The sequence below is a fragment of the Aptenodytes patagonicus genome, chromosome 2 (assembly GCF_965638725.1).
Source record: "Aptenodytes patagonicus chromosome 2, bAptPat1.pri.cur, whole genome shotgun sequence".
Classification (NCBI taxonomy): Eukaryota; Metazoa; Chordata; class Aves; order Sphenisciformes; family Spheniscidae; genus Aptenodytes; species Aptenodytes patagonicus.
Genome location: NC_134950.1, coordinates 28,077,638 through 28,093,112, shown reverse-complemented (window position 1 = coordinate 28,093,112; position 15,475 = coordinate 28,077,638). Strand labels below are relative to the sequence as shown.

Here is a 15,475-nt window from a genome sequence, read left to right as displayed (position 1 = left end):
AGACAGCTTGATTTAATGCTTGTTAAAGTTAACGGTGTTAACCAGTTGTCCATAGCTCTGTTCTCATGGAATAAGCTGCAGAACCAGCGTGAAAATAGCTCAAAATTGCAAGACAATTACAAATTATGGAAGGTGGTTTCTGCTTGCATCAATCAGTACCTTTTTGGTAACCTTCTGCTACTAAGCAAACTAAAATTTGGTAAATTCTGCTAGTAAAGGAAAAGGTAAGTTTTCATGTTGTTTACACCCTGAGCCTGGATGTCTGAAGTTCTGCCACAGCAGAAAGGGAGAGATATCTGACACTAAATAGCAGGGTCTTCTGTTGTCTGATCTAACAGAGACCTCAGTCTGAACCTGCAATAATTAAAGTAAATAAGACTCTTCCCAGTGATTTCTGTGGCCTTCAGTCAGGTTGCACATGATTGTCCATGCAACCTAAAAGCACCGAACAAGCTAACAGCCTTAAAAACTGTGCTGCACAGGTGAGGTTAGCAAGAGAACACGCAGTAAGCTATCCAGTTGTGGGCAAAAGTGTCAGCAAAAGTGAAGGAAGAAAAATACCATAGGTGATTTATTGTGAAGTTTCTGTTCAGATGCCAGGGTATTGGTTGTGGTACGTTATGTATCAGAATGTATTAAAACCAGCAGCAGCTACAGCTCAATTTATGCAAACAGGAGAGAACAGCTGACTTTTGCAAGCCTCATTTAGCCAACCCCCGTACCTGCAAATACTCCTTGCACATTGACGCATCTATTAAATGTTTTTATTCTGGGATTATTTCCATTGCCTAGCTTTAGGCACAGAGCTCAGATGATAACTGGTTTCATAGTCTTCTTGTTCTGCAGTTAAATGTGCTCCTGCAAATGATGTATTGAAGCAGAAAGTCCTACGCTGAGCTGCCTTTTCAAGGCAACTTTTGCTTTTCACTGACTGTGTAGAGAGCATAGGGATACTGGCTTTTCCAGTTAAGTCCCCCACTTTGATAGCTAGAGTGCAATGTTCTGCTTCATCATACAAAGATGTGTCAATTTTAATGACAAATAAAACATCCTTAGTTTTCATGACCCATAGCTATTTGATATCTTTTTTTTCCTTTTCTTACAATATGATTTTGCAGGTAAAAAATATTAATTAAACCTCTGTACTTTTGAAGCTGTAGAATATATATTTGCTACCTTGACTTGAGAATAGCTCTCTGTCCAGCTACAAAACAGTAATGAAACTTAAAATTGATTTTATTTACCAGAAATTTCCATGATTCATATTTTCAAAGTGATATATTATAATTTTAAAATGTGTTTTTTACCATTTAACTGGATCATTATCACAAAAAATAAGCTCTGTATGCATGAAAATACATATGGATTGCATCATCACAACTTTAAACTTCTACACTGTAGTTTTGGAGTGTGTCTCTTCCTGTTTCTGTTCAAGACTACTAATGATTTGCCTTACAGATTTTCTCTGTGTATTGATTACAGAGCAAAGACACTGAATTTGAAAAATGTGAAAGAAGTGGAATATAAATACAAAACAGAAGATAATTGTGTAAGTTAAATTGTCTCTTTTTGTGTGTGTGTGTTCCACTAATTCAGATTTGTTTATTTTCTCTAGTTGGTTACCAGATTGTAATCAGTGAGTCAAGGGAACATTTTTATGAAATGACCACTTGAAATTTAAAGCCAGTATGACGTAGTAAATACAAAACTAGTCTGGGCATCTGAAATTGGAATATTTTCCTGGTTCTGTTGCTGGTCTGCAAAGTGAAGTTAGGCAAGTCCTCTTAGATCTGTCTATCTTAGTTTATTTGTTACTTTTAAGTTAGGAATGGCTCTTTGTAAAATTTTCCTAATTCCTAAGTCTAAGGAAATCTCTCGGCAGCAAGGGCAAGGTCCATCTGAGCAGGTAATAGCTGTCTCTATGTTCTTATCAAATTTCCTCATTTCTGAAAGTCCTTTGATACTCTCATCATCCACAATCTCTTTTCTGACCCCATTTCTGCCACCAGCCCCTTGTGATCGGACTGTCCCAGAGGACACCGTGTGCGTCTGGGGAAGGAGGGACGGCATCATGAAGTTGTCACATACTACTTCACATATCTCACCACCCTGTACTCAAACAAGGGTACCCTGATGTGAAAAATGGATGGAAGAATCTCTCCAAAAGACTGTGCTTTTAAAGTTTGGCTTCTTACAAACTTAAACCTACCAGTCAGAGATTTTAAATTATTTTGGTTATTTTCATTGCAATTATCATCAAAGTTGCTTGTGGTCAGGCCTGTGGTAAGAAAAGAAGGCTAATGACCCAAAGAGGTGAACTCCCTCCTCTGAGATGAAATGGTAGGTCAGCAGCCAAGAGAGAAGTAGAACCACGTGTCCTTTCATCACGGAGTCCCATCACTAGGACATCCTGCCTTCTCCACCGTGGCAGTTTCAACTATGTCCTCTTTCCTTTCCTAATGCTTATGAAGGGTCTTATGTATCGATAAGCAACGTGCTCAGCAGTTATTACCTCACCATTAAGAAGCTCTCCTCTAAAGAATTTATTTTTTCTGGCAAACGTTTTCCATCAAAGCTATCTTGGGCTCAAAATCTGAACTTGGCTCAGGGGGGTTTACTGTTTTGGCATGCTGAACAATGCTGGAATGTGAAAGGTACATGAGAATGGGGAGGACTCTGAAATGTGAATTTAAAACACAGTTGTTGAGGCTGGCCCAGCTGTCAATTATTATATCAATTTTCATTCTTAAGAAAAATGTTGGAGTAACTTTGTCAGAGATGGGTAGCCAAAATTTGATTTGCCTGCCTTTTATCGTATCAGTTCATAAAACATTTTGTACAAATCCCTATGCGTCTTTTTTTTAAGCTAACAGCTCCCCAGTTTTTTTTTCCTTAATCATTAAGATTAATGCCAGTAACCAAGTAATAACAAACTAGTGTCTGCAGACAGTGTGGAAAATAACATTTTGTTAAGAAAGCAAATTGCTCAAAAGCTTATTACACAAAACAAAGAAGGAATTTTTTTTTAAGATTTAGAAAAATGCCTTTAATTGAATTTAGAGTCACTGAGTTGCAGCAGGCATTTAGGGTAATATTTAATGTATGAATGTTAGATTGATCCGAGTTCCCCTGGTAAATAACAGCTTAGACATAAACAACAGGACTTTTAAACATGAAAATATGTAAGCTTAATGATATACCCTGCCATTAAGGTCTGTGGATTTACAGAGGTTATTTCATCAATAGGAGAAAAGACACTTTAATGTGGAAAATATCAAGAGGGTACTTAGAAGCTTATGTGAAACACATTGCATCACAGGTGTTCCCTGAACTGAATTCTTACCCAACAGTAGACAGTGCTGTGCAGAGTGCATGGGGCAATTGCCGGTATCCTTCTAAGTGACAGCAGAGATAGGCTACCTGAGATAATTTTCTTTCTTTTTTGGCAAGGACACAACAAAGAGGAAGTCCATTTTTCTCAGAACAGTTCTTATTGAGAAAGGAGCTAGAACCAAACCAGAGCCAGGAATAACTGAGCCAAATTTGGCACAGTTGTCCTTGCCCATCCTGGAAAAAAAGATTGTACCTAAGTCTGCATCTGCTTCATTTGGTGTTATGATTTGAGCCTTTCAAATTTTTCACCTTGTATTTTTGGAAGCTTATTAGCTTGTAGATCATCACAGGCTTTGATTTTTGCACATCAGTCTTCCTTTTTCTTAGTTTTCATCTTCCACTTTGCTCGTTCTGGTATGGCACCAAAGTGCTCACTTGTCTCCACACCAAGCTGTGTATAGCATCTTTTTTAAGGGAATCTGTGGGATGTTGGAGTATTTCTCCATCCAAGTGTATATTGCCCTCTGTTTCGCCCTTATTTTAGAGTTTTCTTTCATGTAATCTTAGCCATTTTAATTGCCAGTTAGGCTTTGCCACTTGACTGACCGAGGTATGTTGGTGATGTGACATTTACCACAATCACATTCATAGGTAAATTGCTCAAAGTCCCTATACAGAGTTTGGGGTTCATTGCCTTAGTTTTGGATGTTTGAAATGTTTCCTTAGTCTGTATGATGGTTGCTGCGGCAGTGTCTGAGAGATCATCTATTTCGCAGAAGTCTGAATAGCAGTCTACAATAAGGAGGTAGCTTGTGTGGTTTGTGGTGAAGATTTCCATTCCTGTTTCGCTTGAAGGTCTGTTGGGAAAACTGTGTATGTTCAATGCAATCCCACGGTTTTTTGAACTACATAAAAAATGGTCTGTGTGTCAGCTCCACTTACTTGTGTTTGAGTGTGACCTTGTTATATGTCTCTGACTTTTGTTAGGAAGAATAGAAGCTTTTTGAACCTACATTCTCTTGTGAATTCTTGGTTTTTACTTCCTGTTACCTGTTGTCACAAGTAGTTCAGTTTTGAGAGCTGATACATAAATCAGATATTTTATTTCAGTAGTAAACGGATATTTTCTATATCCAGACCCCTTATTGCACTTAGTGATAGGATACTTTGTTGCATATAGCACTTTTGTGGGCTGAAATCCTTTTGGAGAACTTGGAATCAGATCTGTTGATCTGCCCTCACGGTCTGCTGCTGTCCTGCTGAGGTGGTGTCAGCTGCAGTGTTTGTCCATTAAAATCTCATCCTGTTTTCATTCTTCCAAAGTGGGCAAAGTTTTTTATGAGACTGTTGAAGCTGACACTCGGCGATACCATGTTTTGCGTGTGAAAATAACTAGTGGGAATCATTGCTGTGCAGTGTTCGGGTTATGCATTCAAGGATCCTCTTTTTGTCTCACCTGGAAGGAGAACGCTCTGAACTTCCACATGTAATCTAGAGATCCCCAGCTTCCATAAAAGACATACTTGAAAGGCAAATTAATCCTATTGCTTTTTTGGCAACTGGCACTTATGAGCAGTGTTATTGTGGCTATTTAAGAATCTCTAGTTGCATGCATGCCTGTCAGGTAGAAAATACGACTGAAAATATCGGTAACTTTTACAGGCCACACATGATCCTGCTTATTCCTGTTTACAGCACTAGATTCATAAAAGCTTAATACAGTTATTTACTGGAATATACACAAAGAACTTTATAAGTAGATATAACATCTTTTACTAGATCAAATAGTACAACTGGAAAAAGTGGAAGACCCTAGCAGCCAACAGACTTTTCCTCAAGTCTGAAATAGAAACGGCAGAAACCAAAGCAGCTGAGAGCAGTTGCTCCACATTGAATTTGGTCTGTCTCAGACCCAATTTTCCTGAAGAAAAGAGAGACATGGTCCATAACCTGTGGAAAATGAAGAGCATGGTAGAATTAGCTTAACTCTACCTACCTACAAAATCAATATCTTTATATATAAGGATTAATTTTCTTACTGGCTTTTGAAGGTGTTTTATATCCACCTTGAGAATGAGAGAAAAAGTGCTTGTTTTGTGGGAAATGTTCCCCATTGGTACCTGGGGGTTTCCTGACCTTTATCTGATGTCCTTCAGAAATCGTTCTGGTGTATAATGTCTGTGCTTTGGGCTACACAGTTTCCTTGAAGGTACCTGGTGAACTGGATGAAACTTAGTCAAGGAAGTGCAATGACAGGAACTGGAGGTGGCTGATGGTTCTCATGTAGATTATTTATTGTGTTGGTTGTAGATGAGTGCTGGCAAAGTTTTAAATGTGTCGCTCAAGCTTGGTCTGGTTCCATTAAATATTTCCATGGAGAAATATCTCAGTTGCACTGAAGTCATCTTCAGATAACTGAGATGAACATTTTCAGTGTTCCCCAGACCACCTGCAGTGTTTCCCCCCAAACCTCATGTACTTTTTCCAATGCATGTTTGTCTAATAAAAAAATATTCTGTCTGCAAACCTTGTCTTGCCTATGTTTGGGGCTGAAACAGTGCTACTATTATTTACCAGATAATAGTCAGTATTATGTATCATAATGAATATGATTTTGCTTTCATGTTAACTTGAATTAAGGATAGTTTTCCTTACAGGTTACTTACATTTCCTTTTTTACTTCAGTTGTATGTGAAGACTGATCAAGACAGTTATCTGTTAAATCATTATCACAATCCAAAGTTCCTTCTAGGTTGATTTACAGGATTTTTCAGGATTTTTAAAGAAATTACTTTGGTTTTCAGTCTCCAAACCGAAGATAATCTTCTCAGTATTTTGTTTATTTCATTCCACAGGAATCATTAAAACAGGTAAAGATAGTTTCAGTCAACAACCCATTAGTCTTTCTGAATGCCAGGAAATTTCAGGCTGACCTGATAAAGATAATCCAGAAGGATACCATGAGCAGCCAGGCATGTGAAGATGTAAACAAGGTAGGATGTGCTATATGCTTCAGTAATCATGGTGACGGTGTTGAAGATCATGATTGTTTTCCTTGCATTTCTTAGAGAATGCAATCAGATACTGAAACAGATTTAAAAAGGTAATATTTCAAATTATTAATTTAGGATAGAATAAAGTTAATCTTAATCAGATTCAATATGGATCATTTTCTTATTATTACTTGAAAAAAATTTCTCTACTATTTCTATATATGATCCTGTAAAAGACAGTAAAGCACTGATCCAAAGCTCTTCAAAATTTCTGGCAGAACTTACATAACCACAGCTAATATAAGGTTGTGATTTTAAAAAGAGAATGAGTAGCTACAAATCTACTTGAATAAAATTTGAGTTTTTTGCTGGAGGTGAGTCTATGAGAGAGAGACATTTCATTTCTGTTTCTAACTATAAATAATTCCAGGAGAATTAGGAAGAAGGTACAAACTGACTAAAGTTTTTCTCAAAGGTAGTGTTTCTTTTTCATTTTCTACACTGATTGTATTGGAAAAATAAACAGTGTAAAAATTATGTATAACTTGGTTTTGGAGAATATCTCTGTAAGTATATTATTTTTTGAGTTTATCTGCACATAACTACTGCAACTTCCTACAACACTCCCTAAAAGGGAAAAAAAGTCTTATTATTTTTCTATCATTGCAATGAAGATATTCCAATACTGTACAATGCTTATGGCAGGCAATTTCATCCAGTTTGGCAAATTGGGCTGAGAAAATCACAGTCATTTCCTAGATGAGTTGTTAAGACAACGTTCAGCAATGTGTGTTCACCACCTCTCCTGTCTCTTGCCAAAGGGCTGTGCTACCCATAAGTACTTTGATGGGTGGCTTCTCCTCGTTGTGCAGAAATTCAGCTCAGAAATTGTGCTGCTTTTTTTCCTTGGTTGTGCTAGGCTAACTGATTTGGCTTAGTATGATAACAAACACCCAAACAGAGAGAAATTACTTAGGATTTGCATGGAATTGATTTATGAGTTAATTTAATAAGTGTAATAAGTTAATTTAATAAGTTAATTTATAAGTTACTTAGGAGGGAGATTTTATCCTTTGTCTCTTCTGTAAGGTACTTGGCAGTACAGCTGCCTAAAATACTGTGCATAATTTTTTTTTTTTGTGGAATAAAGGTCTTTCTGTAGCACATAATGGGAGTGAAAAAAGATTGCACTTTGGATTTTGTTTCTATGCTGTATTTCTGGTTTTAACTCATATTTCTACTGAGAACTTAACATTCATATTGAAATCATTATAAAAAAATTTCTCCAGTTAAAGGTAACTCTTTAATAAATGTACATGTCAAAAATGTTTTCACTAAAATATTAGCATAGTAGATGAGATTGCAGCAAGTAGAAAATGAATCAAAAGTTAATCTTATAAAATCATTGACTAGAATTTGTCTTTTCAAGAACATCTTTCCCATCTTTTGACCACTTCTTAACCAACCCCTGCTTCCCCAAAAGCATTGTGTTCATAATATGCTTTTTAGTGGATCAAAACATGACAGAGGTTGAGTCATCTAGAAAGAAAAGTGAGATATCAGTTTGGTGTAACTTTAGAAGAAACTGAGAGACATACTCAGCAAATACTATATATCCAATAGGCTGCTGCATACAATATGATTTTGGAGAGAAGGAGTTAACTTTGATATTGAGAAACAGAATTCTTATGTATTGCATTGATTTTCTCTGGTTACTATGCATTGGACTAGTTTTCCTTGGTACGTTAATAATTTGTTGCTTTTATTTCAGTGTGAGCAGAATACGTTGCTCTGTTCATTTTCCAATGGGAGTTGTCATGGTGAGTTTATTATCTATAAATGATGTTAAACCCAAGATGGATATAAGTGTGCAAAATGGCTCCATGCTTTTCTATTTATTTCTATGTGAATTCAAGTTGTCTAGAGACTAATATTTTCAGTTAGACCAAACATTCAGTGAAGCATGAGTGCTAAACAGTGTTAAACTCTGTTAACCTTGGCCTAACAAGTCCTATTTTTATTCTGTTCTCGACTGACCTTTTAAGATTTCAAAAGTGGGGAACCCATGAAAATACCTGTTCTGCAGGAGTCCCTGATTATTTCTCATGAACCACTGTGTGTATACTGAGACAGGAACGCAGTGGGGGGAACCACTTCCCACGTTACTGCCTGGATTGGTCTTCAGACAAAGGCCTAAGAGGCTGTTTTGCTAAGCTCTGGTCTTGTGTTTTTGCATTCACAGTGGGACTTGAATATTAGTATGCAAAACTAAAAATAGGATAAGATTAGAGCCATGTTAAATCTTTGTGATCTTTAAAGCTACTTAGGAGAAAATCTCAGAAAACATCAACTGAATTATCAGTGACACTATGGCCACCAATATTGTACTGTATATCAATAGAGGAGAGAATAAAGAAAAAAAAACTAAGGGTTTGTTTTCAATTAAGGATTAAGCTGGATAATTCCGCTTTTCCCACATTTTATAACACTTAAATCAAACCAGAGCACATACGTTCCCGTGGGAGAGCTGCAGCGGCCTTTTGCAGAAGATACTTTATACAGATGACTTAATTGTGGATGGTATTAAAATGTTGTGTTTATTCAAAACACTTATAAGCATTAAGGCCACACTAGAGGTTCTGATTTGGGGGCTGTTGTCTGAATGTTTACATTTATTAACTAGACTCATGACATTTTTATGATACTACAGTGTTTAGTTTACTTGGGGGTGACAGAGTGCTTTGCTGTAACACATAGCAGTGCAATGATAATGGCTACCGAAGACTATACAGGGCTATACCGTAAAAAACTGAAAGAGTGCAAAACACTTTATATGGGAGGAGGTTTTTGGAAGGTCTTGGCAGTACATATTTCAGACTTCTTTTGAATGAACTGGTTTCTCGTGTTACAGAAATTACAGACATCACAAGATCTCTTTTCTGAATGCTTAAGTCTTGCCTTGAGGATTTAAATGCTCTGTTGTTCCTTGTACCAACCAGTCTATGGTGACTTTTCATGGGAGCTTTAAAATAAAAACTAGACAGAAAAAAGAAAAATCCCTATAAAAAGGAAAACAAAATGTGGGGCTTAAATTTTTAGGAAGGAGGGGAGCAGGAAGACATAATCCTTAATCCTTACAGCAGTTGTCCTGGAAGGTGCAACAACGTACATCTTTGTCAAAATCTTTCCTTTCTCCCTCTGGGGAATACTGATTTGCCATTGGTCTGTATCAGCACCAAATTAAACAGCTGCTGTTGCCCTTGCCACTGGTTCAGAGAGGGAGCAGGTCTGTACCTACCCCCATTCAGAAGCCAGGCAGCCTCTACTGCAATGCAGGATGCCAGCTGGGTGGGAAGGTAGCATGAGCAAGTAATAAGGAGAAAGACTAAGTTCTTTTGTTTCAGAGGCAGAGGAGGTGTGTAGAAAAGATTACAGTGAGCAGCCTAGCAGATCTCATAAATCCTTTCTGGATTTCCATCACAGTAATGTCAGGCAGGAGGCTTCCTTTGAAATTCTGTATTTTTGTTTGAAATGTATCTATTAATGTACATTGGACAGTACAAAGACAGTAAGTCTCTGGAGTCCAAAAGGCTCTGACTCTTAGACTACTGTCAAAAAGGAATTAGCAACATTATAAATCTACACCATGGGGAAATTCTAAGTCCCCTCAAGAGTTTAAAATCTTTTCCTCTGCTCTGTCAAAACCATTTAGCTTAACCCTTGTCTACATTCAGAATTCTTTTCCTTTTTTTTTTTGTTTTGTGCATTATGATAACTAACATTTGTTCACAGAGCAATGTAAATATGACGTGCATTATTTTCTAGTTTTCCCTTTATGAAAGTCAGGAATCATTATCTATGTGCTAGCTCAGGACGCATTTAGTCCAGAAGCACAAGATGGCCTGAGGTTGAAGAATGAGTAGAAGACCTTTGCAAATCTTACCAACATATTCTTTTCTCCAGCATCAATACATGATAGTATATAAAAAATTAACCAAACAAAAAACAGCACAGTAAAACCTTAGAAAAATGAAACACTCCACTTTACATATTTTTCTTCCTTATGGGAAGATATTAGTTAAGCCATTGGCAGGCATTTAGGTAATACAGAAATGAGTGTCATATCAGATCTTAAGAGAGAGATGGATTCTCTATGTATCCCATGTAAACTCTTCTAAACAAGCCAAGATATTATCCTGACACATTTGGAAATTCAAATCTGAAGAAGCAATTCTTTAATTCTTGAGAGAGTATTCCTGTCAAACATCTCACTAATAATATGTTCTGCCTGTCATCACTTCATCCCATTGCTCTGAAGGTCCTTCATTTGTGCTTCTAAAATATGTCATTTGCTTGACTGATACCCCAGTACATAATAGTAAAATTTTTATTGTGATAGTTTGGGCTTATTTTGTTGAACTATCATTATTCTTATATGCATTTCTTGACTATTCTCCCTTTTAATTAAAGTTTTTTCTTTTATCAAATGTGTAGGTGAGTCGTTGCAGTCATGTCACGGTGAGCGACGTGCTTTGATATTAGACTGCAGTGGACTGAATTTCTTTGACTACACTGGAGTCTCAGTGCTGCTTCAGGTATTCATGACATCAGACAAATTCTGTACCTAGAAATGTAATTACACATACAAATTATTGGGGCCAGCTGCTAGTTACCTCACCTATATCTGTGGATAAACATGTCACTTGTGGAAAAGATGAACACCGATTTGGTATTAATCTGCACTGTGTTTATATATGAAATTATATAAAAAATAATTCTAAAGATTTTGGGTGACATTCAGTGCAAATGTAAGTACTGTATGTAATGGAGATGAGTTTCTGATTTTTTTTTTTAATTTTTATAGCTGTTTTAGGTCATATTTGACCCTGTCCTGTCAGTTATGTCAGTTGCAGTGGAGCTATGTGTGGATTTACCCCTTTAAAATTTCAGCTTTTAATTCTGTGATTTTATCTGTATGCCCTGCTTTCTGCTAAGCCAGAGGTCTTAATGATCTCCATGTTTTCTCCTGTGGGTTACATACCTAGCAGGCTGAGTTCCTTGGCCATTGCAGGAGCTCCAGGAAGGTCCCAGAAGACCAAAACCAGTAACCACATAATGAGCAGTTCTATATAGTGGATGAAAAGTTATGTTCAGAAGCTATTTCTTACGTTTCCATTGGGTTTGGCATTTAATAGTTGTGTAGTGGGTACAGATTTAAGTGGGTATGCAAGGTTTGGTTCATATAATTTTTCTGAGTAAGATAGAAGACCAGATTTGAACTTGGGTCTCAGCCCAGGCCTTTTCTTATTCTAACCATTTTCTCAATTTACTGCAGTGATTAAGCAGTGAAGTAAGTATTGCCTTAAAAATGTTAAATTAAAACTACGTATAGGTGGGGATATAGTGAAAAATAAAACTGGAAAAATTAAATAAGGGGAGTAGGAGTTACTCTATTATGTCTCACCTCAAAATGTAGAGCATTCAATAAAATTAGTAGATAAAGCATTAATTAAAAAAACAGATTTGTGAAACTGATTTCCAAAAGATCTCAGAGACCTCAGAACTGCAAATTATGTCAAGGAAGTGTTAGACAAATTTGTGAGAGGTAAGTCCATCATGGGCTGTGAAATGCGCAGGTTGGGAGAGCAGCCTCTGGCTGAATGACTGGTCCAAAACTGAGTTACCCAGAGGAGGAACACACTCAAGATGTCCACTTCATTACACTCCCTCCTGAAATACCATCACTGCTGTTGGAGTTAGAGGGATTTTTAGCTGAGTCAGGCTTTTCATTTATTTTTAAAAATAGGGTATTCTGATGTGGTTATCATTGAATCTCTTCTCTCAGAATTGTTCCACTTGGAATAGATTATTTAAGCATTTTTTGAAGCAAGGACTGCTTTGGATCCTCATCTGCCAGAAAAGGCCCTGCTCTGGTTCTAGAGCTATTTTCACTTTTTTTTTTACTTTCTAGTTTATTGAATATTTAGTCTTTGTGAAGTTGAACATTTTCAAAGAAAGAATAAAGAACAACTTACTGCAGCGTGTAGCATGATGGTTATGGTGCTTTTCTGATGGACTGCTAAAAGTCTCAAAGTTTCCTAGGTCTGATTCCTATCTTTGTGGACTGGTAGGTAAGCATGTGGAGAGGAGATGGGGAAACTTGCTAAAAAAGGAGAACTGGAAAAAAAACCCTAAAAATATAGTAAAAAATGCAAAATTGTTAATCAAATTCAGATTTAATTCTCAGCAGAACTGTAGAGTACTTTGAGGAGAGGGGAGGAAATTAGTGTGGGTTTGTGGTGTTTGCATTATAGAAGAGCTCGCTCTGGTGTCTGCTGGCAGTATAGCTTCAACAGCAGCACTCCATGCTCTCTGCCTGCTTTGAATATGTTCTTTTTGTGTATTTTATTCTCTGTTGGTATTTTAAACAGTTTTTTTGAATTTCATGTTTTCACACATATAGATTTACATGGACTGTAAGAACAGACACATTGATGTGTTGCTAGCACACTGCAAAGGCAAGTATCAGCTTACAGCAGAATTTTTAACATGGCGGTTTATATATCTTCACTACCTTATCAGTGCTCATATGTTTGTTTTATTACAGCTTCCTTGATAAAAGCAATGCAGTACGGTGGAAATTTTGAATCTGAAAATCCTGTCTTCTTTGAATCTATTTCTTCGGCAATCGATGCCATTCAAATTCACAGGGTGAGACTTACAGCAGGGGTAGGTGAAGTCTGGAGGGCTTCTTGGATGCTCACAGCAATTTGTTAAAGTCTGGGAAAATCTTATTTACTCAGTGAACCTTCTGTGTAGAAACCTTTTATCTGTCTATTCTCTACAACTGGTCCCCAGACTCTGGACTGCAGTTATCAAGTTTTTCCTGCTAGCGCTCTCTTCCCATCACCTTCTCTCCTTTAGCAACAACTTCTTGGTCTTCTGTGCTAGACCCAGAGGCGCTGTGTTGTGGTGCATTAATCTGGGTTCATTCTCCACTGGAAAGCATAACGTCATCTGGAAACACCTAACGTAGCCTCTTGGTGAGGCAGATTAACTCGCACCCAGTTCTGCGTTACTGAAACTACACTCCTCCGTTCCTCAGCCTGGGTTGCTTAAAGCTACTTCACACAGCACTGCACTGTTCTGACCGAAATGCTTCTGGATCCTTAGCACATTTTTTCTAGCTAATAAGCTTGTCTCTACCCTGCAGTGTAGTGTGCTGTGTTGGCTTGCTGGCGGAAAGAGGGGAGAGGAATTGCACGACGTGGAAGAGAGAGCTAGAGGGAGAAGGAAGGCTTGGCTCAGAAATTTGAGGCTTGAGGCTTGAGCATGCATTTGCTTGAGTATGTATTTACTCGCTCAGTAATAATTCTTGCATTCCTTGTTAAAAGGCTGTAAACCCGGGCTTTCCTCATAAACCACGTGAGCCTTTTCCATTGCAATCCCAGTGTAACTGAGCGTGCATTACAAGTAGTGTGCTTTCCCATGGTTTTATTTATGATTCCAAACACGGCTAGAGCTTGGCTCAGAGCCTTCTCCCAGAGACATTAAACTCATCATGGTCTGTGGTTTTGGGGTTTTTTTTCCTCCACTTTGTATTTTACTAATTAAATTAGAGTTGCCTATGGACAAAATCACTTTCTATTGACTTATCCAGATAAGGTGAGTTGGCACAGCTGGTCTAGTGGATTGACCAGAAAAACATGTTCTCTTCAGAGATTTTCAACATTTTTCATTTTGTTGCCCTGCAAGAAAAATTATTTATTAAATGGTAACTGCAAGGCAAAAATAATGGGGATGACTATTGTATATTTTGTCTGGGTCTGATTAGATGAATTAGGATGATTGTTGTGTTATAAAAGGTCTGCATTCTTTATAGACATTAATTAACCTTCCTAACATTCTTGTAAGATAGTTATGTACTAGCATTCCCATTTTAGGGAAATGGGACATGGAAAGACCAGGACAAATGTTCAAAGTGAAAAGGGAGAGTTAGAGCTCAGAAGCCCACTTTTCTAGGAACTGATTCCATGTTTCTACCAGAGCTGCTAGGCAAATCAAAACTCTGAATAGTGGCTTAGTGGATTAGTCCGAAAGGCTTGCACACAGCCTCAAATTTTAAATATAATTATGAACAGTATATATATGCTGCTGATGCCTCTTCAGAGTATTCAAAGTATGTGTTTTGGGTTTTTTAATGTGTTCTTTTACGTGTTTTTTTATGTGTCCTTGCGTTTAATACCTGAAGATAAGAGAAGAGGACAGAGGTAAAAAGGCAGCGTGACAGCAATAGCAGCACCACACTGTAATGAACACAGTCTGTCTATGTACTCTTCCTGTGCCTTTTTAAGATGCTGGGGTCAGCAGGAATTTTGAGTGTTTACATGAAGGAAAAATGGCAGGATAGGATAGGATAGGATAGGATAGGATAGGATAGGATAGGATAGAAAAGAATAGGAGGAAGGAGCTGGAGATTTACAGAAAGTTATTCATTCCGATTTACATTTCAGCTTCCCCCCGCAGCAGGAAATATCTTTCACTGGCAGAAAGGTAGAGGCAAGAGGGCTTCGTGGTTCCTTTTCATCTCTGCTGCTGTTCAGAAAGGCGAAGGTGCTCTTATCTACATCCTCCAAGGATAATCTTGTGTAATTCTAATTTTTATGTTGATAAGTTGGTAAGAGACTCATCTGTTGCTTTATGCAGTTCATCCTCATCATAAATAACTTTTTGATTTATGGTCTTTATAATGGTGCCATTTTCAAACTAGGACTGCTTCATCTGCTAATTTTATGTGGCATTCTAGGAAAACGTTATAATAATTTTTTTCTGTTTCTCCCAATTTAGAATTACAGCAAGTTCAGTGAACAGAGTGAAGTGTGATGTCAACCCATTGAATATGGCTAGTTTGATCTGCTCATATTCAGAATGAACTACACCACGGGTTCTCCTTAGCTTTTTTCTCCAGGGGATCTCATAGATGATCTTTTATATGCCATGTATATTTACTACATTCAGTAATGACAGATCTGCCATTCAGAAAAAAAATCTTTCAGATGCCATCACTCAGAGAATGTTCATACAATTGTTCTATAGTGGGTTTATATAATATTTTTATATACATTTAGATACAAATTATTAGAAAGCAG

At 37.3% G+C, this 15,475-nt stretch overlaps 1 protein-coding gene across 1 annotated transcript in view; it reads left to right on the top strand.

Moving 5' to 3' along the window:
- Window positions 1–15,209, top strand: part of SLC26A7 (solute carrier family 26 member 7) — a 75,754-nt gene extending 60,545 nt beyond the window's left edge. The window contains exons 12-18 of the mRNA XM_076332169.1: window positions 1,459–1,549; window positions 6,189–6,326; window positions 8,098–8,146; window positions 10,821–10,921; window positions 12,790–12,844; window positions 12,934–13,037; window positions 15,174–15,209. Of these exons, the coding sequence (XP_076188284.1) occupies window positions 1,459–1,549; window positions 6,189–6,326; window positions 8,098–8,146; window positions 10,821–10,921; window positions 12,790–12,844; window positions 12,934–13,037; window positions 15,174–15,209 (574 nt within the window). The remainder of the gene's footprint in view (window positions 1–1,458; window positions 1,550–6,188; window positions 6,327–8,097; window positions 8,147–10,820; window positions 10,922–12,789; window positions 12,845–12,933; window positions 13,038–15,173) is intronic.
- Window positions 15,210–15,475: the final 266 nt, after the last annotated feature.